The sequence below is a fragment of the Ixodes scapularis genome, unplaced genomic scaffold (genome assembly GCF_016920785.2).
Source record: "Ixodes scapularis isolate PalLabHiFi unplaced genomic scaffold, ASM1692078v2 PGA_scaffold8__174_contigs__length_109621045, whole genome shotgun sequence".
Classification (NCBI taxonomy): Eukaryota; Metazoa; Arthropoda; class Arachnida; order Ixodida; family Ixodidae; genus Ixodes; species Ixodes scapularis.
In genome coordinates this window covers 80845823-80872158 of record NW_024609883.1, presented here as the reverse complement: position 1 = coordinate 80872158, position 26336 = coordinate 80845823, and the positions used below count along the sequence as shown (strand labels likewise).

At 45.8% G+C, this 26336-nt stretch overlaps 2 protein-coding genes across 2 annotated transcripts in view; one reads left to right on the top strand and one right to left on the bottom strand.

The window, feature by feature from the left end:
• Positions 1-3836: 3836 nt before the first annotated feature.
• Positions 3837-5455, top strand: LOC120841556 (TM2 domain-containing protein CG10795). Its single transcript, XM_040212459.3, has one exon. It carries the CDS (start codon positions 3997-3999, stop codon positions 4567-4569), a length of 573 nt encoding a protein of 190 aa, XP_040068393.1. The 5' UTR covers positions 3837-3996; the 3' UTR covers positions 4570-5455.
• Positions 4861-26336, bottom strand: part of LOC8034885 (gamma-tubulin complex component 6) — a 47446-nt gene continuing 25970 nt past the window's right edge. Inside the window, exons 12-23 of the mRNA XM_040212460.3 lie at positions 25908-25983; positions 24312-25141; positions 23140-23290; positions 22364-22505; positions 20376-20532; positions 19285-19322; positions 15617-15749; positions 14882-14936; positions 11231-11392; positions 8902-9095; positions 7963-7993; positions 4861-6302 (exon numbers count right to left, since the gene is read on the bottom strand). Of these exons, the coding sequence (XP_040068394.1) occupies positions 6215-6302; positions 7963-7993; positions 8902-9095; positions 11231-11392; positions 14882-14936; positions 15617-15749; positions 19285-19322; positions 20376-20532; positions 22364-22505; positions 23140-23290; positions 24312-25141; positions 25908-25983 (2057 nt within the window). The 3' untranslated portion in view covers positions 4861-6214. The remainder of the gene's footprint in view (positions 6303-7962; positions 7994-8901; positions 9096-11230; positions 11393-14881; positions 14937-15616; positions 15750-19284; positions 19323-20375; positions 20533-22363; positions 22506-23139; positions 23291-24311; positions 25142-25907; positions 25984-26336) is intronic.

The window sequence follows — 26336 nt, the reverse complement described above, 5'->3', positions numbered from 1 at the left end:
CGTTAAAGAGAAAAGGGCCTAATATACTTCCTTGTGCATGGTACTCCAGAGACTATGGGTTTTATACTGGATGAAAAATTACTACAGCACAGATATTGTTTACAATTTTCGAGATATGATTGCAATAAAAGCAGGGCTTGCCCGCGTACTCCATAACATTCAAGTTTCTGTAATAAGAGCGTGTGGTTCAAATAGTCAAAAGTTTTCGTAAAGTCAATGTAAACTCCCAAAACTAGTTTCCTATCTTCTAGGTTACGTAAAATAAATTCCTTTTCTTCAAGTAACGCAAGCTCAGTGGAACGGTGCTTTCGAAATCCAAACTGGGACTTTGTAATTAGCTGATGCTTATCAAAAAATTTTGAGAGCCGTGTATGAATAAGTTTTTCTAGCCCTTTTGAAAAAACAGGCAGTATGGAAACTGGTCTATAATTATTTATATCATTTTTATCGCCTTTCTTATGCAGCACAGAAACTTTTGCTATTTGCATACGCTCAGGGAATACACCTTCAGAAATACACAAGTTAAATATATAAGTCAAATAAGGCATAATTAACTCTAAAACGTATTTCACAGGTTTAATCTGTACATCATCTATATCTCTGCTACGAGTATTATTTAAATTCATAAATGCTTTAAAAACCTCGGAATCGTCAACCGGATCCAAAAAGATTGAATTTGCACTTCTCTTTTTAATATACCTACAAGCATCATCATCGTAATTTATATTCACTAAATTTACAAAATGGTCATTAAACATATCAGCTAAAGCAGTATTCTTTATTTCTTCGCCGTTTATATACAACTTCTCTAGGTGTTAATTTCTTTGACTACCCCGTAAAATCGTATTCACTTTTTTCCAAGTGACCTCAACATTTCCAATTGTCGAGGTAAAACTGTTATGGTAATAACGTCCCTGTAGAAGAAGCAGACCCCGAAGCAGACGAACTTGCGCTCCGCATTTTCCTTTTCCGCAAGGGCGCCGCCATCTTGAACTATCGTCACTTCCAGTATGGGCGAAAACATTGTTTTGCCGTCGCCACACTGATAAAAGGCATTTAGGATATAAACGTAACCGCCACAGATTCTCGTTTTGCCTCCCCTCTATTTTTTTACTATTTGCAGGTGGAAACGTTTTGATATTTTTTCGTCGCCCATACCGGATATGCCTACTTGGCGGTCGGGGACGAGAGCATATTTTTTGTCAAACTAAACACCTTTCCAAAAAACGCTCCTAGGCCGCCGCCATGTTGCTGATGCTGATGCGGCGGGTGCAAGTCTCGCGCCCTCTATCAGCTGGGAATTGTCTGCCACTCTCTGGGACTGTGAAGACCCGCTCAGCGCGGTTCTCTACATACGTTTTTGCGGTTTTGCATTCAACGTTTTCTCGCTCCTCTTGAAAGTTTCCACTCAATTTTTTTATACCTGCTGCGTACCCTTTTTGTGTTATCTTCCATTGTGAGAAATAAGGCTGGTAAGTGCCTGCCATTCAAGTTTTTCTGCTCGACATTCACGGGAAACGAAGGAGGTGAAGGATGTCGAACGACCCTCGACGCGATTTTGCGAACATTGTTCTCCCCCTCCCAGAGATAATCCGCGTAGAATCCTAAGTCATCTCCAAAAATAGTTGTCCGGGTTGGGGTGAGAAACGGGTCAGTCGCGTTTGTTTCTTTGCCTTGGTGTGGTTGTGAAAAAAGGAAGCTCTCCCCAAAACGTGCCCCAAAACGAAATCATCTCAGATTCCGTCCGATCGTCAAGATGTGACTGTCGTCCACTGTGACTGTGTTATTTGAGATCTTTCTCAAATAAATTCTTTTTGGATAACGCTGCATTGTGTGGTACGTACGATATATTGTTCGGATGTTAACACTTCCTCAATTGTATGTCGGTGTCCTGTCCATCGGTAAACACGTTATTTGTGAGCGTGAAAAATGCATGACTTTCGGCCCTCTTCTGTTGCAATTGATTTTTGATAGCAAAGCGCTTTGTCGTTTCACATGCGGCGAATCCCGCGGCGCCGTCAAAACTTATCGTAAGAAAAAAACTATACATTCCAGTCGCATTCCTTCTGTCGCGCGCGTACCCAACAAAAATAGTTTACAGCTTTTTTTTTTTTTTTTTTTTTCAAATGTGGCACAACGCTTTTTCAATGTCCTCGGGAACATACATGTACCATGAAACACAAAATGTAGCGGGAAAACACGAGAATTTAGCCGCCAGCAGTGTTTGAAACTGTGCCTATGCAGGCTGTGCCTGTTGAAATCACACTGGGGACGCCGGCAAGAGTCTAGCCTCAAACTCAGTGACTGGGCTCGAGAACGGTTTGTTGCCCCTGGGGTCGAGTGTTTTTTAGAAAGGTCTATATGCTGCTCATAATTTCAATCCATGGTCTGGGGTAGTCGCCGCTGGTCCTGCAGCTGCTAAAATCTGCACAGTGATCCGTTTTATTTGATTACAGATTTATTTTTCTCTCTCTCTGGGACAGACCAAGGACGTCATGAAGAATAAAGAATGTGCTCAAAATTCTGAACATATTTCACCTATTATGTTCAAAATGTGACACAAGATATCTTCTCGATTTTATTTTTAATGTGTTGCTAGAATCCCACTGCTAGTTCGATCGAACGCGATGCAAATTAAAATAAATGCCCGGAAACGCTTTGCAGGGTAAACATTGCAGGACAGAACACGCACAACCCAAAAGATGTGCCATTCGTAAAAAGAATGCATCATTAGCAACATGTATTGATTTGACAAAATGCCTTATTCATGCTTCAAAAAAGTGAGGTACATATTACTTTAATTTAATCCAGTACTCCAGGATTACTTCAGGGCCTAGCTACCCTCCAAGGACCGTTTGAATGCTCGGAAATCAAAGCGACTATCGAAAGCTAATCTTTCGGTAAGTTTTCAGTGAGCTGGCAACGTTCAGAAGTTCATCGAAGAAGTCGGAATCCGTCTGCGACAAGCTGTCTTGAGTGGAAGGCTGACTGGATTCGTTCGGCGACGTCATATTGTTCGACGACTGGCTGCATTGACTTGCGATCGAAGCCTCCGCACCCGGAGAAGAATCGACGCGGAAACTACCCGAGTCCACGAGGTGTCCACCACAGTTTCCTTGAACGCTCATCATTGGGTCCGCGATGATGGTATCAAAATCCAGCGTTGACGATTCTGCCGAGTCAGGGTCGGGAACGGCTCCGTGATGAGCTTGCGCGAGGCTCCACATCTTTTCCGTTAGCGCCTCGATCATTGTCGGCAAGGTACGCACGCCAAGCGCCGTCTGGCACGAGCGCAAAAACTCTGGATTTTGACTTTGCACTGAAATTTCTCGAATTGACTTGACGCAAACGTCGATATACTGCTTCACCGATTCGTTTGTCGCCATCCTAGTTTCGTCTGCTAGTTCAATCACAATGAATGGATAGGCACAGCGAGCAAAAATGTTTATGCTTTTTTTTTATTTATTATTATTATTTTTTTTTTTTTTTTTTTTTTTTTTTTTTTACAACATAGGTTTTATGTTTCGTTGGAGCTTGGGGAAGTAATAAGATTACTCATCTTCGTATATTTATTTTGCAGATGAACAAGCGCCAGAAATCTGGCTGGCGCTGATCGAGAGATGGGACTTGCTCAGCATCTCGGCCAAACCGCAAGGTACAAGCCTGGGATGTCAGATCCGAATATTGAAATATTCAAATTTAGCGCTAAAATTATTTGTGTGTCACACTTGCTAGATGACGCGCAACACACTCCTATTCAAGAAAGCTTATTAATGCGTAGTATCTACCGGTAAAGACAAAGTCTAAAGATTTAGTGTTCTATCCAAGCCAAGCCATAGCAAAAATCCAAAACGGGCCGAAACAGCTGCATTAGCCACGCGAGTATGGTACGTTAGCTGTGCCATTGGCTGTGCTCGTTTCGACTCTTCCTCAGTAAACTGTGATGATTTCTTCGACATTCACCTCTCACGAAGCATATCGACACTCCGCAGAACCATGGACTTGACGCTTCGTCTCCAAAAATGCTTTACCTGGGTCCCAGTAATCGTAATATGTCTCCTCGTCACGAGTTCGGCGAACTTGACACCGTACGAGGCGAACTGCAGCACCCTCCTCATGGGCCAGTACTCGTGCTTGCCGCCCGACATCGACCCTGCGACGCAACAGCCCCGGTCCTGCGGGCCCGACGACACCGCCAGACTCCAGTGCGTCACCGCCGACGGCATCGTCTGTAGGAACGGCACGGGCACTGGCCCGGACACTTTTGAGAAGCCGATTCCGTGCCGCTACACCAACGGCTACTCCTTCGAGACGGCACTGCTGCTGTCCGTGTTCCTGGGAATGTTTGGCGTCGACCGGTTCTACCTCGGCTACCCGGCAATCGGACTCGCCAAGTTCTGCACGCTGGGCTTCATGTTCCTCGGGCAACTAGTCGACATCGTCCTCATATCGATGCAAGTCGTGGGACCGGCTGACGGCTCGCACTACGTCATCAGCTTCTTCGGGCCGGGACTCAGTTTCCTGAGGGTGGATAATGATACCTACGTGCTGCCGCAGGACGATTGGTGACTTACATCCGAGCAGTAACCACAGGTGTTCGTGCGTGTGGAAGTCCAGTTGTACTCCACTACACTTCGTTTATTCCTAAGCTTAGTGCGCGGCGGGAGCTACGTGCTCGTTAAACTGGTCATATATCAATCTTTCTCCACATGATCACGCTACCACCCCATACCTACACAAGCAGAGAGCAGGGACAGGTGATGAAAGGGAGGTAGCCTATTGGTCTGGGGCATGCAGTGCTCCCACAGCTCAGTGGTGAACCTACTACTATAGGGGGTGCTGGGATCGGAAATGCAGTGATTTTGCTTGTCAACAAACTTTTATTCAGTTCTTGAACGTGTGAAAAAAACTGCCAGGACAAACGATTTGGCTCCTGGAGCAAATCTTTCCGGACGTGACTGTTGTTCCTGTATAGGCTCCCAAGGGAGCCAGAGTCGCGCGTTCATCCCTGTAGCGCCACCTTTCCTGCACAACATGTTGATCCTCTTCCTCACGCGACTGAATTCAGCGAATAGCGGCGCCGCACGTTCGAGGCGCGCTAAAAAGCACGGGAATGTACGTCGGGGTGCGTGTAACATCTACTTTCCTGCACGGCCTTTGATCCTGCTCCTCACGTGATCAGATCTCAGCTAACAGCGGCGCAGCAGCACGTGGAAAAGAGACACACAACTCTGGCTCCCGTAGGGAGCCCCTATACAGGAACTCTAGGTGCGACATTTCTTCGGGCTCGTCGACAGAATATCAACGCTGACTTGTCATCCACCTCAGTTTTGGATTTATGGCGCAATCTGATCCGCCAATACAATTAACGGAAAGTAGCATAGCTGGTCGCACTGTCTTCGGCAATTAGACCAGCACACACATCTAGAAAATTAAATAATAATGAAAAAAAAAATTCTTGATGAATGCTGCATACTTTGTTTCATCTTACAATGGACCGCAGTGGAGGCTATGAGCCGTCGGAACCAATCCAAAGCCGTGCGAGTGTTACGTGACGTGTGGGGCGCAGCGTCTGACGACATGCACACGGCGCTGGATTTGTGGGGATGGCTCGAAGCATCCATTGCAAGCCGAAACGGTGCCTAGTTCAAAAAGATCTTTCATATGTACATATGTAAAACTGCGATTCAACAGCAGGATTAACCCCTTAAGTGCCTTGGACGAGCTGAGCTCGTCGGTCACTTTCTGGCTAAAAATGCCGTGGAAGAGCTCAGCTTGTCAGTGGTTTTTTTCGGTAACCCTCAATTCCATGGACGAGCTGGGCTCGTCCGAGTAGTTCTGCGGCGCTGATCATAGATGGCAGCACTCGTTTTAGTTGGCAAATATTTTTTTTCGCCTCCGCCGATGCCTGTGCAATAAACTTTTCAAATTTTATGTGTAATACTAGAGGAGTAACAATTCAAAATAAAAAAAAAATATGGCACTTTTAGGTTACTTTTAGAAAAAAAAATTTGGCACTTAAGGGGTTAACGACCCCCTTCCACGTAGACGCCCTCCCGCGGAGTCACTTTTTTCGAGTTTGGCACTCAGAGTTTACAAACAAACAAATTAAAACGACAAATTGCAAGCGATCGACGAAACCCCCGAGCAGTCGGACGGCGCCGTCTGCGCCTCCGAGGGGGAACCCCCGACGTCTTGACCGTGGACGGCGGCGTCAGGCCACAGGAACGCGGTGGAGCCCAGAACCGATGAGAGCTTGAAGCAGCTCTGCCGACACTGCAACTCCTCCCAGCTCGTCAGCGCTGAAGAAAGGAGACGGAAGGGGATGGCAAGAGCCCCGTGTCGGCTCGTCAGACTTTCATAAACCAAGGTAGCTGACGAGATTCGCCGGATGCGGGTTTCAACCGCGATGCCCGGAATGCGACCTTGGTCGGCGTGTTTGGCACCCCGTTCTGCCAGCGCATCGAAAGTGGTTTTCAAGCGGCAACCGACGATGTCCCGGGAGAGCGACCTGCGGCGGAACCGGCGTCTGCTGCGTCCGTCTCCACCGCTGCGCCACTGCCGGGATCACGGTTGGCGACGGCACGACGCTTCTAGGACAACAGCGGGCGGAAATCGAGGAAGCGCGTTTGAGGGTGCAGCAGACACGCCAGTCAAAGACGCGTTCCAGGCAACGCGGCTTCGGCGGCGACGAGCAATTTGGCTGGTGCAGTACGACTGCCGACCCCGAATCGACGCAAAAGGGCTCGTCGGTCGAGACAAGATGGCTGTGGCCACCTTGTCTCGCACCGATGAGCCCTTCTGCCTTTCATTCATTCCCATATATAATATTTTCTTAAATTCGAAATTAAATGTTTTGATTCTGCTGAATATGCGATGAAAGGGGCAATGTACAGTATCCTGCAATATGAAAGACCCACTGGGAGCATGTGGTCGAGAGGGTGGCTGGCAGGGGTGCTGCGTGCGCTCCGGGCGATTCCATTTTGCCCCAAGGGGAGAACTCGCTCGGGGCTCAGCTAAAGCGCAACACGCGCTCATCAGTTTTTGTTTTGCGGCAGAGAGCAGTTCGTCAGTGTCATATAATGGCTATGTCCTTTTGGCCTGACCAAGGCGATTATTCGGAATCTGTGTTAAGTGCGAGATCTGTGCCATTCTTCTAACCAATGAGTGCGGTCTTGAACGAATTTCATCTTTTAATAATGAGACTCGGGTATAACTTTAAAATATGCTTATTTGTTAGTGCCTGTTCTGACATTTTACACCAGAAACAACCGATAAAAAAACAGTGATGACTAGCTTGTTTCGAGCCTTTGTGACCATAACTCTAAGCATGACGCCGATGAAGCGCGCGCAGTGCTTCCGCCTGCCGCCGTCTCAGCCACGTGCTCCCGCTGGGTCTTTCATATTACAGGAAACCGTACAATCTTGGAATTTATATCAACCTTAATGCATAGCTGACAACAGTCAAAAGACTTGAAAATTATTACTTTAGCTGCAGAGGCAAAGAGGTTTGTCAAGAGCGAACTCCTTCTATGGTTCACAATAGTGTTTGCTGCGCTAAATGGACAATCGCGTGACGTTGAAGTGGCCAGGACACGTAAACCTTCTCCACTTGTTTGAAGTTACAAATCTCGCCCCTACAGTTTACTTTAGGCCAAAATTTCACCTAAAGTTTGCCTTTACGGATGTGTGCTCGTTCACGTTTCAGGAGAGAAAGTGTTGAATTTTTACTTCTTCGTTTGTTTGTCACAATTTAGCCAATTAACGGGTAAAATCGATAGGTTAATCAATCAAATGCCAAGCCCTAATTTCCAGAAATGCGGCAGTTAGTTGTGTGAAAGTTGGAAGGAGACGGTCAGTAAACGCGAGAGGAGGCAAGCTGCAGCAGTGCAAAAGTCCCTAGAAGGAGGAAAGAAGCTTGCAAGACGAACGGCAGAAATCGAGAACAACGGTGCTCTGTACCTTGGGGCGCCAACGGCGTCGGCCAGCCAAGCTGCGTGGGTGGTCGGGCGTCGTGCAGTGTTTCGGTGAGTGCGTAGTGGCAACAACGAGCGTGTGAAGCAGAAGACGGGAAAGTGGGTGAGGGGGAGAGGCGAGGAGGGTATGCAAAGAGAGAGAGGGAGAGAGACGAAAGGGTTAACGGAGGGTTAGTCTCGCATTGGCCAACACCATTGGTAGGGGTCAACATGCGCTGTGTAACATCGTTGGCGCGACCGCGACATTGGCACTTTTTCGCATTTGACCTTGTGAGGGGTGTTGGCAAATGCTGAATTTTACCGCTTGGGTTGCTGCCTCGAAGGAGGACTTCCCAACTTGCCCGTAGTTTTAATGACAGCCTTTCGATTTTCAGGGAAAAACCGAGAAAGACCGGCAGTCTCTTATTCGCGCTAATAATGTCACGGTACTAACGCCTAGGCTTTCAATCTGTGCGTGTTCTGAAATGTGGCTTCCTTGACTAAACATCCAGGGAAGCTTTATTTGAATTCAAGACTGTTTCAACTGCTTTTACTTTACAAGTGAGAACCGAGAGGCTTTCAGAAATCATCCTAAAATATAAAACAGCATCAGTAATGCTCTGTTTCGCCCCATTATCTTTTTTTTTTTTTTTTACTCGGATAATCCGAGTAAATGGGAATTAAATGGGAATTAAATTACTTTCCACATATGAATACAAAACAATCTCTGTTTGAGAATTTGGTGCAGCAATGTGCAGGACCACTTGCTGCTTGCCCTCACTGGAAGATATCGGCGAACAAGATGGGTTTCCCAATTATCAATCGGCAAATACGAGGGGTTCCTAGACATTAAAAGGATTAGGAACTTTTGGTGTAAGCAATGGGTAAACAAGGATGCGCAAATGATACTCGCAACGGACCAAACGCTTCGGGTGCACATACTCACTCGTGAGCAAGAGATTGACTGTCTGACGAAACTTGGTGTGAGCGTGTTGGAACCTGCGGAACGCGGGGTGGCGGAGCTCCCCGCCCTCGACGAGCCACGACTGGGCGGACAGCTCCGCCTGGAAGAGGAGCACCGTCCTGAGCGCTTCTCGGAGCAGCTTGGCGACCGGAGTCGCTCTGCGTGCCAGGAGCAGCCTGCGAGAGAATGCGCCCCAGTTCATGTCGCCCAATGTACAAGGTGTCCCCCTCTCCAAACAAAAATGTTTTTTTTTTTTTTTTTTAATTGAAAAAATAAATTATCCTTTCTCGAATCTTTTTAAAAAGTTGTAAACGATTTTTGAACGTTTTCTATGGTAAAACAGTGGCCAACAAAGCTCACGAATGAGAGAACGGGCACCACTTTCCTGCTGAAATTTTTAGAAAATCACCAACTTTTGAATAAGGCAACAATTAGTCCTGAAACTTTGGCATCTGGTCCGGACGGCTAGTGCCACATTTGGGCGGAAATTGAATGTTCCGTGATGCACATCTTTATCATTTTTTTACGCACCATTTTTTCATTGTTGGCATGTTTACGCCAGTAGTTAAAACGACCCAGCTGACCGCCTACACGTTCAGTGGGCATGGGAGACGCCTTGTGATGCAGACGGCTAACGTTATCCGCTTCTTCTGTGTGCAGGTTAGTAACGTTCCTTCCTTGCATGCTAGAAAATCAAGTGAAGCTTGCCTTCTGGTGTTCCCATGCCCAAGGGGAGTTACTTTCGTTGGTACTGTCAAGACCGGTTATAACGAAGTCGGTTATAACGAAATAGCGGTTACAGCGAAGCAATCACAATTTCCTATTCCCTTTTGCACATTGTTATAACCGAAGTCGGCTATAGCGGATATAGCGAAGTGATTTTCGATTCCCGTTGACTTCGTTATAACCGGTCTCGACGGTATGTCAGTGCTTTTCTTTTGTAAAGTTGCTGATTTTGTGCGGTGTTGTCGAGGAAAATCCGAGTCCTGACACGCGAAACAAGCAACTTGACGACGTGTGCAAACTTCTTCAGGAAGCTCAGTGAAAACCGCTGACAGCTGCAAATGAAATAAAGGTAAACTAAAAACAAATGGAAGATAAGATCACAGATATTTCTAACTGGCTTCAAAATGTGGAAGCTAAAGCTAATTTTTTTTTAAATGTTGGAATCTTTATTAAAATTATCAAGACTAACATTACCACAAATCTGTTCTAAATGGTTATATACGTCAGTCGTAAGTGTGTCATGGGTGCAGCATGGTAAAAATGTAACGATGAAAGTTTCAATTGTGATAAGTACAACGTTTATCGGCATGGTAGGGAACCTCAGACCGGCCGAGGCATATTGATAGCTGTGACTGATAACACTCAGTCTTTTGATGTTAATCTAGCATCTACCCTAGAAATCATGTGTGCCTTTGCAACTCAAGTTACAAGAGCGTTCTCATCTGTGCATTTAATGCCCCCCTAACTTTAGCCATGGCTTTGTTGAGCTGTTGCATTACACTATTAACAGGATTGTGTCAAGATTTCCAAATTCCTGGCTATTTATTTTTGGCGATTTTAATTATCCGAATATTAACTGGTCTGAAGATACCCTTTATTGTTTTCCTCACTCATTACAAAGCAACGGATTCTTACATTTTTGTGCCGATTTATATATTTCACAACTGGTTACTGAGCCCACGAGAGGTACGTCGTCAACAGCCAATATTCTGGATCTGGTTTTAAAAATGTTGCGTGATCTTGCAGAACTGCAGCACTGATTACTTGTCTACCAGGCCTTAGCGACCACTTAATCTTATACTTTTTTTTTTAATATTCCAAAAATCATTCATGCTATGACTGTCAAGTGCATCCACGATTATGTGAGAGCCTATTATTATGGTATGAACCGTGAACTGTGCATATTTATGGATTCTTATCTGCGTCACTTCTTGGAGCACTCTGTTGGGGTGAACTGGCGTCTTTTAAGGACAAAATTACAACATTGGTTACAAAGTATGTTCCCTTTCGTGTTGTAAAACACACAGGGGAACATACTTTTGACTGAGTGATGTCGTCTCACGACTTCTGGAGTGTCCTGTTTACACGGGCCTTAAGTCTGTGAAGGTCACTAACATGTTCGTGAAAAGGAAGATCGCCGACCCGACTATGAGCGACTCCCTCATGTGAGGGGTCGCGGTCGGATTTTCCGAACCGCCTTCTCGTTCTGGCCCCTCTGCCTCCACAGAGAAAGGTCCATCGTGCAAGTACACCGTAAGTTGCGAGGGTCTCGGCCTCGTGTACCAAAGGCGTCGACGGGCCTCACCGCTGGCTGAGGCGCTTGAGGAAGAGCAGGTGGGTGTTGCGCAGGTCATCCACGTTGCGAACCTGCCTGTCCAGGTCGTCCTGCAGCTCGGCCAGCGACGTCTGCATCACCTGCCCGCCCACGTAGCCCTGCAGCAGCTGCACAAACTGCTGCATCTCGTGCCTGAAAAATACATAGGCCCAAGCGTGTTTTCTGAAGATCAACAGCTGCTGGAACAACAGCTTCGTGGGTTTTATAATCGCTCTAGCTGCATATCTACGGCGTACACAAGCGCATGAATGCAAAAAGAGATAGAAACAAGATACGCACAACACAGTCAAGTACCACATATACACTTTTCCTGTGCTCGCTACTGGGAGTACCTATGTGAATTCTGTACAGCTGCGAATCAAATGGCACAGCATGATCCCTAGCTTCAACACAGCAAAAAGAGCCGATAGTTTGTATGTTTTCATGGCACCACGAAGGTTATGAATGATGCAGTGCGATTCGAACCACTGTTCACACCACGACCAACTCTATTACTTCCGACCACTTCACCCGGAGCGCGCCTAGTTTCGCGCCACTCTACTAGATGGCGCCACAGCTCAGCTGTAGAGTTCGGGAGCAGAACAAAGGCTGAGCTCTCCGCGCGGCCGCAAATTGTCGATGAACGACTTACTTCCGCCTCATTCTTTTGATAAAAATTTCCTGAACTGAGAGTCTTTCCATCAGAGACCCCCAAAAGAGGCAACATGCGATTTAATGTACATTTTCGTTCAGCCTGGGCGAAAAATATAGCCACAGATCTATTGGAGTTCACTTGAAATTTCCTAAGAGCTCGAGGGTTATTGGTACTGAGGGGTTGATGAATTTTCAGCATAAATTTTGTGAAGCAAGGTTAGTTCTAAGCGTGCTTTTATGTTAACTTGATTGGAAAATAGGTGTTGTTTAGTGAACTACTCAAACTGAATAATATTTACCTTTGCTACTGACGGCCTTTATCCACTCGTCCCGGATCCTTGTGGTGGGAAATTCATAAAAGCTGACTCCCACTTCCTTGCCCCGTTCTCACTTGCAGAACGGTACGCGGCAGTGCGTTTTCAGGTAAGATCAAACAACCATGCCCAGTGGCCATTTTTAATTTTGATGAAAAAAAAATTACTTTGCTGGCTTTATGGCCAGAAGAATAAAACCGATCCTTGTTTTCGGAAAAAAAATTGTCTTTGCGAAAAAGTGACAGGGCTGAATTCCACGCACAACGTCCCAGTCCTTTGCTTTCGATTAGTTTCACGTTCGGCAGTTTAGTGTTCAGTGGGGCAACCATCTCTGACGCCGACTTGATCATGACTTGGTGGGCCGTCGGAGGCTGTACAACGTTGTCTGGAGCTTGACACGACCCTAGATTTAATCACTGGCACTGGTGCCATGTCAAATTGCGGAAAAAATACACCTCGCTGATGTGTATTTGTGGCTCTGCAGCTCATGTAGTTGGTACTTGTTCTTTCTGCACCATCATTTGTGCAGGTCCAATGAGCATACCTAAATTGGATTCCACGATTCTCCAAACCATTGTCTTATAAATTAAGTTACAGACAATCTCATTCAATCGCAATTCTTTCTCTTTTTTTTTTTTTTATGGATCTTTATTTTCTAGGCGTTGTGCGGCCTTCCACGGCAGCGGATCAATTGGCGCCTCACAGGTTCATGTTCTGCCGCGTCCTGCTTCCTATATCATGTTACTGTTAAGGTTGTAGGCTGATCTGTTTGCAAAGTCGCTCCGGTTGCTTCATTTACGTCGCATAGACGGAGACGCTATACACCGGCTGTTGAAACAGGCACAGCGAAGCATGTTGGTGGCGCACCTCGATCGCTCGGGCCCATGGGCATTTTTGGGTCGGTTCTACGAAAATGTATTACGAATTTTCCCTTCAAAACTACCGTCCACCTCTGTGCTGTCAATTTGTCTTTTCCTGACCACCCCATAGCATTTTTACGCTTTTTTTAATACTAATGAAATGGTGAAGAGTGGGTATGGGCACGCCCCATTTATAGCAACCGCGTTAGCGTCAATTTGGCCATGTTTCTCGCTTTACAACTCAAAAGCCACACAAATATTGCATCATGTTTTTTGTACACTCTGTTAGTACATACTATACACTTTAATTTCAGACAGTTTAAATAATATTAATGATGGTCTTTTTTTTAAATGATTTTCAAAATAATGCATTTTTAGTTAAATGCTTCTGTGTGAGCAATTCTTGTAAATTTCTCCCGCTAACCAGGACAACAATATTTCATGCAAAAATTAACTACATACAGGGCAACACACTGGCAAAGTTTGAAGACCTCAGCTTTTATAGATATGGAGAAAAATATTCTATAATCCAGAGCGTTATTGCGCAATGTGCCTGCCGTGTTTGCAATTTTTTTTCTCTAAATAACTACCCTAATACTCGGTGATTAATACTTTTTGTCAATTCTTCCTATGCCTAATTTGTCAGTGAATGTTTCTAGGCCCATAGTCAGAACAGTTCTTTGGGGGAAGCCGCCCGAAATGTCAACATCGCGCGATACGCAAAACGGGACGTGACTGAGGGGGCGCTTACAAATGTTTTTCGCAAAGACACTTTTTTTTTTCCTAAAACAAGGATTGGTTTTATTCTTCTGGGCATAAAGCCAGCAAAATATAGTTTTTTCACCGAAATTAAAAATGGTCACCGGACATGGTTCTTCGATCTTATCTGAAATGCCCAGCAGTTAGACCATTCTGACCCTTCTCCTGTGAGCCCGTCTAATACCCCTGTCAGTCGGGAAAGTAAATGTCATTTTGATCGAATGTCATTCACCGCTTGGCAAATCGGCTCTTGATGCTGGCTCTGCATGTGGCGGGTGCACGCGCAGCGTGGCGTATTAAACACGCAAATTGGCCGATCTATAATGTCATTTTGCTTAAATGCCATTTAACGTGCCCATCTGACAGGGGTATTACATTCTTCAATATCTGACCACCGACACGCGATTTCAACTGCCGCAAGCGTAGAAAATAATTTAGCCCAAAAGCAAGAACGAGACAAACCACATGTAACAAGCTCGGAAATAAGCAAGAACGAACGCTTCCCGAGGCTCCGAGCAATGCTCCGAGGTGCACCAAGTACAGCTGAGTACAGCTGAGACGGATCGCCATCTCTCGGCAGATGCGTGAAATAGAACGTCGCCAAGGCGCGCGCTGTGGCCTTCGCGGGTGGAGTGGTCGGAAGTAATAGAGTTGGTCGTGGTTCACACACCACTACTTATTGCCCTTGCAAAGAAAGTGCCGAATCACTGATATATGGAAGCATGCACCATTGTATATGCTTAGGAGGACACAATACACACTACAGTAGACAAAGGCAATAGCTCCCAGGGAGCAATTATATCGGAATGGTCAATAAGAGGTTAAACAAACTGGAAGTGTAACATTAAAGTAGAGAATAAACACAGATTAAACAAATGCCCCCAAAACATACTTTTTTTTTTTTGTTAGTAAAACTAAGAATTAGATTATTTTATTTTTAGCCTGCCTGATGCGAGATGAAATCACCCGTACACAGATACCCAAGGTTAGTGTGAACCTTCAGCAGAGATGAAAGTGAGACAAAACTGGATGTCTCGTTACAAAGGATTTCTTACCGCATGAGCTGCAACTGCTGGAATTGGGGCGATCCGTGTGGATTCCGAGGTAAGGCTGAAACAAGAAGAGGGCACAGACAGTACCATTACTACCACATTCCGGCTGAGTTGCGACACAATCTCAATGTGATTGCCAGTTATGAATAAGGATTCCACTACTGAATGCACATTGTCCCCAAGCTTCTGATAAATAAAGAGGCTAAACAAGCAAGTGAATGAGCGATTTAGACTCCACTGGCCCACAGGGTTTATGACCCGCGGGCCAGTTGGCTACACATATTTAAAACTTCAAATTATACCATGTGCAGACTATCTACAGGTGCAGGCTATACATTTATTTATTTTTCCTACATCATTATTATGACAGGACATGACAGATTTTGTGAGTGACCTAGTATGTCGATAATGACTGCTTAGGATTCAAGCTTCTTTGCGAGCTAATAAAGCGGGTATTAGTCAAACTGTACTGTGCATGAGAATTTCAGATGTAGACTAGGCACTGGGTGGAAACTATCTAAAAAAATATTAATTTTTTCCTCCAAAATTTGCTTTTGCAGGCTATACATTGGGTGTGGCCTATTGTCCGGAAAATATGTTATGTTCTTATGTTATGTTCTACTGAGCACGGTCCTTATGTGGCTTTATTGTTTCAGAAATATCTCAGATACACTGCATGGCGCATACAACTCGCAAAAACTGAAATCTCTGCGCACTTTGGGAGAAACCCTCACGCACCCGAGGGCTTCAGATTGCACCAAATGTCAAAGAGGGCCCACTGCGTCCTTCGGATGTAGAGCAAGAACCCGAAGATCTTGTTGTAACGGAGCAGGCAGGGTGACGTGATGACGATGTTCAGAGGCCAGTCAATCTGCCACACAAAGACAAAAGGCATACGTATATTCGGACAATGAAGAAGAACAACATGGCACAAGGGTGCTCTACGGAACCTACAATTACCGATGAGGTGAGGATAGCAGGGAGCGGCTTCAGTCGTCTCGCCTCCAGCCGAGCGCGCGCGCAGCCGAGGCGTGGCGGAGTGCGTGAGGCACATGCTGGATGCCGGGCGTTAGAGAGACACGGCCTGCCGTTCTCGCCACGTCATTTACCACAAGATGCAAGTTCCCGAACCAGGCTCCTAGTACCCTCACGAGGTTCCCCCAAGCCCCCTATTTCCCTTGACCGTACCTGCCCCAAAGTGAAGTGGTTTCCCAGTTTGAGCACTATATTAGCAGGTCTGAGCCACTGACCGATGCATAACAACGAGTCAAACACTCTTTAGTGTGCGCAATATCATTAGCAAAGCCTCTTGCCTCCTGTACTGCTTTACAGCATCAATGCTAAGACCGAGAGAGTTCCTTTGGCTACCGTCCGAGGTAGAAGGGGTTTCCATGAGATTGCAAAGTTTGAGGACTCCCGGCGAAGAGTTAGACAATTATAGCGATGGCCGGAAGAACGACCGAGCTTAGACTTGTGTGGAGAGGGTGCACCTGGGTGAATGCCACTTCCCCAAAATAACTAACTGTATTCACGTTTTGTATGGTTACATCTCTTGGATTCCTCAAAGACTTTATCAAACTTTCTGCCGACAAATGCGGTGTAATCACACAACTAAAAATATCAAGAATCTTTCTTTAGTTCAATTCTGCACCAAATGGCAGAATCCTACATAAACCCTTGGCTCTTCCCCTTTCGGCCGATGTGAGCCCGATGCTAGCTACGAATCATTCATAACTTTTATGCTAGGTGTGGAGCTGCACACTGTGAAAGGTCAAATGGGGTCATGGTACAATTGTCCATCGAATGCACAACATTGTTTAATTAATTTTATGTTTCCAGTTAGTATTACTGAAGTGATGTCCTTCGATGTAGACCCTGCAAAGGTGAGTCCAAATTTATTTTTACTCGCAAAAATATCTTTAAACTAGAGACTTCAGTGCAGTAGTGCAGAACATGGGGAACAAATATGGGTATAAGAATGCATCTATCTAAACATCAAATTCTAAATTAGTAACAACAAGGCAGAGAAAAGAAGAAAATGACCGTATCTCCATGTGGTGAATGATGTTGATTGGGGCAAAGCTCTGGTGGTGCTGATGATACTGATTTTGTTCATAGGTAGTGCGCTGATGGTGCCGATTTTTTTTTATTGCTCATAGGTAGTGCTGAGGTCCGGGTTGCATTGGTATGGAATGTGTGGTAAGGAACGTGGTTATATACGCATTTGAGAATTTGACCGCAGTGCCTCCTCGTCTATAAACGTTGAGCCAATGCATGCAGAGTTTAACACGATTATATACACATTTGACCGCAGCGCCCTCTCCTGTATAGACGTTGAGCGGCTACATGCAACGTTTTATCCATGACATCCCCAGCTCTTGAGTTACTACCACATCTCAGAGCCCCCTACTCGTCCCGCAGTCGTGGCCAAGTGGTTAAGGCGATGGACTAGAAATCCATTGGAGTCGCCCCGCACAGGTTTGAATCCTGTCGACTGCGCAAAAATGTTTTCTTTTTTTAAGAAGACAGATAGGATGGCAATCGATGTGAGCACGGACGCCGAACGGACAAGGCTAGACCCTAAGGAGCTTCGCCCCTAAAAATATCAACTCAAAGGACTGGAGAGGCAATGTCCCCGTTTTTGGAGCTATGACAGTATACATGATGGGGAAAACAGCACAGAAAACACGGACTACAAGGAAGAACATACAAAACAGGACAATGCTGTCGGAGCTATGACACTGCCAATCGCCTTAACCGCTCAATCATATTCCAACTTCTTGGTCGCTCTCTGACCTGGGGTGCGACCAACTGTCCCTATCTCCAACTTAAAGGCAGTCACTCACTACAGTCGACTTCCGTTAATTCAACCTTGACGGGATATCCGAAATTGGCTTGAATTATCTAAAAGTTGAATTAAAAGATGCATGCAAAATTCTGAATATTCGGCGCTTTAGGTCAGGTGGGCTAACATTTTTATATTGAGCCTTTGCACACCGCCGCATGGCAGTGGCAGTGGCCGTGTATGCCCTCCATGAGTTCGGTGTGGCAATGGCAATGGTGATTGGCACCGTTGCAACACAGGTTGCACTTTTTGGAGGTGCAATGGGGGACAGCGAGGCTTGGGCCGCTGGCAGGGCACCGCGAAGCGGCGTGTGGGAGTAAGCTAGGTGGTTTAATTTTTTTTTTTTTTTGTCCCATCCGCAGACTTTTGCCACAAAACGGCATAAACAGGGGAGCCAGGTGGGTTAACACATGGACCAGTGATACACCGGCTGTCCCCCATTGCGCCTTCAATAAATGTGACCCTTGTAACACCGCTGCGGAGGAGCACTCGCTGCTCTGCAGCGGTGTTGCGATGGTTGTTTTGGTTGTGTGCGCCGGCGCCGCTGTTACAGCCATTGCAACACCACTGCGGACGCTGCACCGCGGCGGTGTTGCAATGGTTATTTTCTGTTGAGACTCGGCCGTCTTAACATGTGCTTTCTTTTTCTTTCTCCTCACAATTCGGCGCGCGCTTCAAAATTTGAAAACTGGTTTCTTGGCCAACGGGTGCAGCCAATCGTGCTTGTCATTAGCCTATATTTTATATTTCAAGATCCAACAAACGAGACTTCATTTTCTATAGAAATGTATGGGCCTTTGTCAGGACCGTTAAACAGTGTCGTATCAAACTACAAATCGAATTAACCGAGGTCGAATGAACGCAAGTCGACTGTATCTTCGTGGTCCTGTAGCACTGAAGTGGTTTTTGAGATGGTCCATTTATGGGCATAACTCAATCTATGGGCTCTAAACAACCTATAAGACCCAAGATTAGACTGATACATGTCACCTTTCCAGATTAGAAATGAGATCAAAGACTGCGACACGCCTGTTTTTCCGCGATCTGGCGCAGAAACCGCCGTCTGATATGCGACAGTCAATTGCAAGCGATTGCTTCCCGCGCACGAATCGCACACATTCAAGGACGAGCGCGCCGTTGATCAGCCCCCTTGCTGCACCGAAAGCAATCGCTTGCAACTGGCTGTCGCGCATCCGAGGGCACCCGCTGGTTCCTGCGCTGAATAGCAAAAAAACGAGCACGTCACAATCTTTTATTCCATTTTTAATATGGAAATCGGGCGCATATCAATCTAGTCTTGGTTATGTATTTTTGAATGCTTAGGGGCCGTAGATTGAGTTGTGACCATAACTAGGCAATCTCTTAAACCACTTTATGGGCCAGTGTACAGGGCACTTCCCCATGACGTCTGACGAATGCTTCCAAACCAAAGGAGTTTCGGCAATTTGCAACAGAGCGTTGAGAGCCCAGTTAATGCTGGTTTAACAATCAACCGTGTCGGCCTGCGGACATATTGTTTTCCATGCCAATGGTTGGGTGTGGCTCTTGTTGGACTCCTCACCTTGTACTTGAGCACGAGGCAGCTCAGGATGTTCTGTCCTGTTGAAAGATACGGAAGGAAACCATGATCAGGGACACAAAACTTGACGAGAGTGCTATGTATGCTGCTCTCTTCACTTTTTCTTTATTTGTTTACCCTGCCAGCATTCTGTATAAATGCCAAGGCAGAAAATACATTCAACAAAAAAGACAAAACAAATCGTAGCATTGCAATGCAGGCCACTCCCCGACCAGAAAGTGCTCAAGTAGCGCATCGCTAAAAATAGTCGGCGATTCTGGGCTAATAATGCTTTTAGGGAGTTTGTTTCATTTGCTTATTGTGTTAGGGAAGAAGGATGCTTTAACCCTTTGACGGTCAAGCTTTTTTCCCGAAAGCAGTTTCCCAGCGGTTGGGTTTTGTTTCCAAAGAAATAGTACACAGAAAGGGTCAATGCGCAGTTTTTCCTTAGATATCTAGCGGGATCACGTACAGTGCTTGCAAGCTGTTCAGGCTTAAAAGCAACAAATGGAAATACTAAAGCATAAAGTTGTCACCTCTCTTCCATTCGGCTCTTAATTGGAAGCGTCCCCTTCTGCCGACATTCTAGTGGTTTCAGACTCCGAACCGGACATACTTCACAGAGCTTCTCCATCGAATGATAAGCCCTCATCCTCTAAATTCAATTTTGAGAAGCTCTGAAAGTCTGAATTAGAAGGGCCGGCGTTCCGATTGCCCCTACTGCCAGAGCGGCTGACGTGCAAAGCAACCATCTCGCACGTACCATGTGCGCGGAGCATCTAACTTCAAAACTATAAATAGCCCCAGCAAAGCGAAACACAATGCAAATGTAATGTTTATAGTTCACCAAACACATAACAGATAGAAACACCTCCCGCAGTGCATGCGGTCTCTCGTTTAGGCAAATGTGTAATCGCCATTGTATATGAGAGGAAACAACTGTCAAAGGGTTAAACAGAGTACTAGTACACAATGGTTCAATGATGGTTAGATCACGTTTGTTTCTCGTAGACCTAGCTTGGTTAATTACCAGGTGATAGTGAAGGCACAGTCACAAATTACCATGAAATTATTATTACAAGGATGTTACGCACCTGGTGCGATAGCCGACGGTATGCGCCTGGCATCCAGGCTCAGGTTGGACGCCTCTGGGGTGTCGCCTCGTAGCGAAGAATGCAGAGCGTGCTGAAGCACGCCGTTGAGCGTTGCGGGGTTGAGGAAGTCCACAGGGGACCGCAGTGGCTTTCCCAGCTGAAAAAGCAGACAGACCGTGACTCTCGCGGGGCTCAGCAAAAAATGTAAAAAGCTGCAATTACAGTGAAACCCGTTTAGAATGAACCCCCGTACAGCGAATTATTGTCAATATCGAACTCACTAAAAATTTAAATAAAAATGCATGTAAAAAGTATGTTTTAGAACGAACAACATAATGTCTACATCAATCTTTTTCCCCTCCGGAAGGCTTCCAAAAACGCGCAGACAATCGTCTTCTAGCCTGTCCGTTCCCCAAGAAAGAGGTATGAAAGAAAGAAAATTCCAAAAGCTCAAGTTTCGAACAAAATTGAGCGAAGAGAAGCAATTCAGAAGGGGAGTAGATAAAAAAGTACCCTGCAAGCACGCATAGAAAAAAAACCTTTTCATCACCAAAGCATAAAAACTCTGCCCACATTTAAAAAAAAATCTTTCCAGCGCCGCGTTGCAAGGCGGAACTGAAAGATTAGAAAGAAAGAGAAGCTCTCGCCTTACAACGAACTCATCACGGAAGTTCATTGTAAACGTTTTTTGCTATACCAAACTACTTGCTATATCAAACTGATTGTAGCGTTTCCTGCTTTTCGTTATATACAGGTTTGACTGTATATACAAATAAATGTTAAATAAAATTGGCTGCTATGAAACGCAACGAGCAAACATGAGGAGACACTGATCTTTGGATGGAAAACATTCCAACAGGTGGCCATTCTTTTCCTTCAAGTGCAATATTTTACTTGGGTACTTGGAACATCTCCCAGATATTTTTGTCACGGGGCAATGTAACGTGCAACCAAATCTTTGAGAAGACGGACAGAATTCGCCCCTAGACTGCTTTGAGAAAGCCCTCACTCATCCTTGGCAGTCTTGTAAAGTGCACTTCTCTGCATCATACCCGGCATATATTTGTAATTTATTTTTATTTCGAGTGCCAATCAGAATGGCCACAGCGAATTTCAGAACGCTATAAGTCCAACATAAAAATAAACCATAAACATAATTAACGACATAGTGAAGGAAAGCTCAAAGATGCTGTGATGAGGCCTGGTGTTTCTGTCAAACGTTACGGCTGACCAGCCCATGCCTTGTCCATGCCTTTTTTAGCGAAGACTAAATGGCTCTTTTACGAGTGCCTCAGCAACTATGAAACAAAAACGTCAGCAGAAACAATGCCGACCTCAACCATGCCCTTATGAGTTCATGTCATCTGCCAAAGTAAGAGGTCATGGCCGTGTTCATCTGCCAACATAAGAAATCGTGCTGCCTGCCAAAGTGAGAGGTCATGGCTGTTTGCTGAAGTATGAGGCCCTGCCATCTGCCAAGTAAGAATTTAGAGCCTTCTCCCATAAGAAGTCATATAATGTGTCAAAGTAAGAGGTCATGGCCATGACTGTCTGCCAAAGTAAGAGGTCATGATGCCTGCCAAAGTGAGAGGTCATGGCTGTTTGCTGAAGTATGAGGCCCTGCCATCTGCCAAGCAAGAGGTTGAAGCGTTCTCCCAATGTAAGAAGTCATATAATTTGTCAAAGTAACAGGTCATGGCCATGACTGCCTGCTAAAGTAAGAGGTCATGCTGTCAGCCAAAGTGAGAGCTGATGGCTGTTTGCTGAAGTATGAGGCCCTGCCATCTGCCAAGTAAGAGGTTAAAGCGTTCTCCCAATGTAAGAAGTCATATAATTTGTCAAAGTAAGAGGTCATGGCCATGACTGTCTGCCAAAGTAAGAGGCCATGCTGTCCGCCAAAGTGAGAGGTCATGGCTGTTTGCGAAGTAAGAGGTTCTGACATTTGCCAAAGTAAAAAATCATGGCCGTTTGCCAAAGTGAGAGGTCACCTTTTCGCAGACGGCATCGCAGAAGCCCTGCCCAAACTCGCCGTCCTGGAAGCAGAAGAAGTTGCTCAGGGCTTCCAGGTGCGCGTACAAGCCCAGGTCCTTGATGAGGAATGTCACGCACGCCCTGTCCACCAGGCGAATTCTGGAAACGGAAGCGACAGCCCAGACTCTCTCAAACCACATAAAGATACCCCTGTTTTGAAATTGGCAGCTTTGTCTACAACTGTGACTGCTAAAGGTCTAATACCCCCCCCCCCCCCCCTTCCTCCCACCGCAACCACACCGTAAAACAATGAACCACATTTCGGCCTGAAACTTTTTGCATGAGGTACTCTTGGCATCCCAAACCCAACAGTGTTGCTTTCTGAGAACGGCTACTGCAAGGTCGTCCAAATATAGAATGTGAGGTTTACGGGGAACAGCCTTTGCAGAGCTGTTGCTTTTTAAGCCTGTCTACAAAAAAAAAACACTGCTGATTGATGGCAAAAAAGAAAAAGATATTGCATGGCCATGTTGTCAAATGCAATGAAGGTGTAACAAAACTACATATAGTTCCCACCCTGCTACATAGCCCCTGTTCCTATGCAGCGGAGGAGGAAAGGGGGTGCTGGTAGGGATGTTAGTGCACTGGTGACAACCCCCTAGGACACTCTGCACGGTGCAATGACATTGGTCACGCACGCTATTACGTCAAACCAATGGCTACTCTTCGTTGCAACCGCACTCTTCCATGGCCTTGCTATCGGTTCTTATATATAGCTAAAATATTAACTCACTGTGCAGTCAGTGGCGGCAGGAGAGAACGCTTGAGCACCACCTCCAAGGGAAGCCGGTCAAACCCATTGTCTTGGCTCCAGTCGGCTAGAGATTCTTCGTCTGGCTCGTGATCAGCCAGGGGAAACAGGTTGGAGGGGAATGGCTCCTGCACTGTAAAATACAATTCATTACTGAATAGTTTTCCTGCTATTAAGCTATGGGTGCTAGGTAACCTAGACCCAGTGCCTAAAAGGAAACATAAGCAAAAAACTCTGCTTATGTGGTCTCTTCCAATGCAAACCTATCAGCCAGATGGCTACCGATAATGTTGATGGTCATTAACAAAGGCGATATTAAAGGACCAATCAGCTGGATCAACAATCAAAAAGCGTGCATAGCAATATAAATAGCAAGAGAAAGCTCATGAGCAAAACAAAGACATAACTCAGAAAAGTATGAAGATTATCGATGGGCACATACTGAGACAGCCTTAGATATCCCCGCAATATCGTAGACTATAAACAAACAGTGTCTGAGCGCACAACAGAGTTTTTTCTATGGCACACCACTACTACAGCAGGCAAAAAAGAAACAAGTGTAAAATACTGCGATCTTACCAGAAGTGAAAACTGCTTCAGTCAGACAAAAACTCATACAAGGTGTAGCAAATTTGTGACGTGAAAGAGCAATTTGCAAGAGGTAAACACTGGTGCATATCTCTAATAAGTAGGAAAACAGAAATTAAAAACAAAATCTGCATCTTTTCGTTGTGACGTGCAAAAAGAGTGACAGCAATAGACGATATTGCACGTGGCAATGGCCATTTTTATGCATATCCATTCTATCTCGCACAACACAGACCTGTGGTCACTGAAGCATGTACAAAAAGGAATGCACTGCATTCAAGAGTCAAGAATTGAGACAGGTACTACAACTACGAGTGGTGGGCTGCTTTACATTCGATAGTATGTGCAAATTGAGTTGTACGGCAAGGAATGTGTAGCAGCGTCCCTTGCCACCACAAAAAAAGTAGAGGACACTGCCGCCTGGCAAGAGTTAAGAGCACGAGGTTTGCCTGGCGTCGCGCGAGTGTGTACCAAAGTTCTTGCCTGGCACAATGCCGAAGCCACGAGTGCAACTGGGAAGTCTCTATAAACTACCAGTGGGAAAAAAAAAAAAAATTTGAGCTTACCACATTCCGGGAATGCCCGGCGGTATGTCGTCGCGACGTATGGAGTCCTCCAACCCTCCGCCCATCCCACCATGTCACCTCCCCCTTGTCCCTGGGTAGGACCCGAGGACGTTCGCGGTTTCTGCCCACACGAAACATCGTCCCGACCGTCCTCGACCTGATCGCTCTCCACGTCTTCGTCGTCAAACGCGTCGTCGTCTGATTCGTCGCCAATTTCGTTGGCACCACCCCCATCATCTGCTTTGCCGACTTTTCTCGCCGACGTCTGCGAAATGCTTGACACTATCTCGTCGCTCTCGTCGGTATGGAAATCCGGCATCGATTCTGCAAGCCTCTCGCCGGCTTTGCTGGTGTCGTCTTCTGCGTCATGAACGTTCCGATTCTGGTCGGTACTGGAGCACGTCCCTTCAGAGGTTTCAACTTCCGCCGCCGTGGCGTCGGATCGACAAGACTCAAGGACGTCTTTAAAGCCGGAGTTGGGTACCGGTTCTCCCGCGCCAGCTTCCAGAACCATTCGTTCCGTGCACCCTCCTTTATCCAAATCCAAATCCGGATAGAGGATTTGTCCGAGTTGGGAACGAGACGCGTGTCCGTGAGCGCTGCGCTGTGCCGGCTTCATGTACGTCCCGGTTTCGTTGCAGTAAAGTCCGTGCTCGACGTGCTCCGACTCTTCCACCCGACGTCCGTGCGACCTTCCACCCACTGCCATGTGCGTTCCAGTGATCACGGAGTAGATCAAATCCGGAGCAGTCTCGGAGCCTTCGGAGGGCCGCGCAGAAGTGTCTTGCGATGGTGAGATTGAGTGTTTCTTCAAGGTTGAGCTAGGCGACCTGTTGAGGAAAAGGAAAAAAAAGAATGGCTATCCTCGATTAGGGTGTTACTCCAACAATTAGGATAGTTAGGGCTATGCAAGTATGTCAGGTAAATGAAGCAATTTTAAAGGGAAAACTGGTACATTTTTGACGAACGAAGATGAATTAAATGAGCTTTCATATTCTTAGTGACAGAATAATTAGCGATTTATGTAGCATTGCAACAGTGGACATTCTGTTGCATTGGTTAAACAGGAGAGTAGGGTAGGCTTGTCCAAAATTGCAGTATGATGCCTGTAAGCTAACAGGAAAATGTATCCTACGTGACCGCTGATCATTCATTAGAATAGAGTGACAGCACCATGTTCACACCAAAGAACTCTTGTTGCAGCTTCGGGACTTTTTGAGTTATGCATGAGCACGCATGCATGAAGCGAAAGAAATGAAAACGGCTGCGAGGAATTTAAAGGATATATTTATTGTAAGGATCATGCATAGCACACTCGAAATGTGGAATGATCATCCAGTGTGGAAACGTGAAATGTTTCTAAAAGAAAAACATCATGTTTTCTTTTAGAAACACTTCATTCAGTTATCACAAACTGGCTCACAGTTTGTTAACAATGATAAATTCCACCAGCTGGCTTTCCTTCTTCACATACTAGTATTCATATTTGCATATGAGCAAACACTTGCAGTGCTCAAAGCACCACAGTGTTTGATGGTACAAAGAGGGGGTTAACAGAGCTGAGCCTTACACACTGGACCCAAAATCTCAACTTGCCTCGGGACGGAGTAGAGCCGAAGTTTTTCCTCAACTCGAACGCCGCTCTCCCAGGGCTTCGGCCATTCTTCTGGAACTGGAAAGCGCAATGCATCTGACTTAAACGAGCGCTCCACAAATGCTAGCACAGAACGCTTCACAAAGGAGCGCTCATGGCGGCCAAGCCTGAGCTTACCGACTCCATCGTCCACTTAGAGTCCTAACCATGCAAAAGTGTGACAAAGGATGTTGAGTCAAGATAGAGCGAGTGGGACTTTATAATCAGTCTCCTTTTCTTTTCTTGAGGGGCAAAAGGAGAAAAATGAACTACTAAAGGCTGGTTGGCACTCTTGCGATGGCTTACTACCCTAAGCCGTCGCAAGGTTTTAAGGCTTACTACCATAAGCCTTAAAACCTTGATTTCTTACTTTTATAAACAAAAATTTCTTA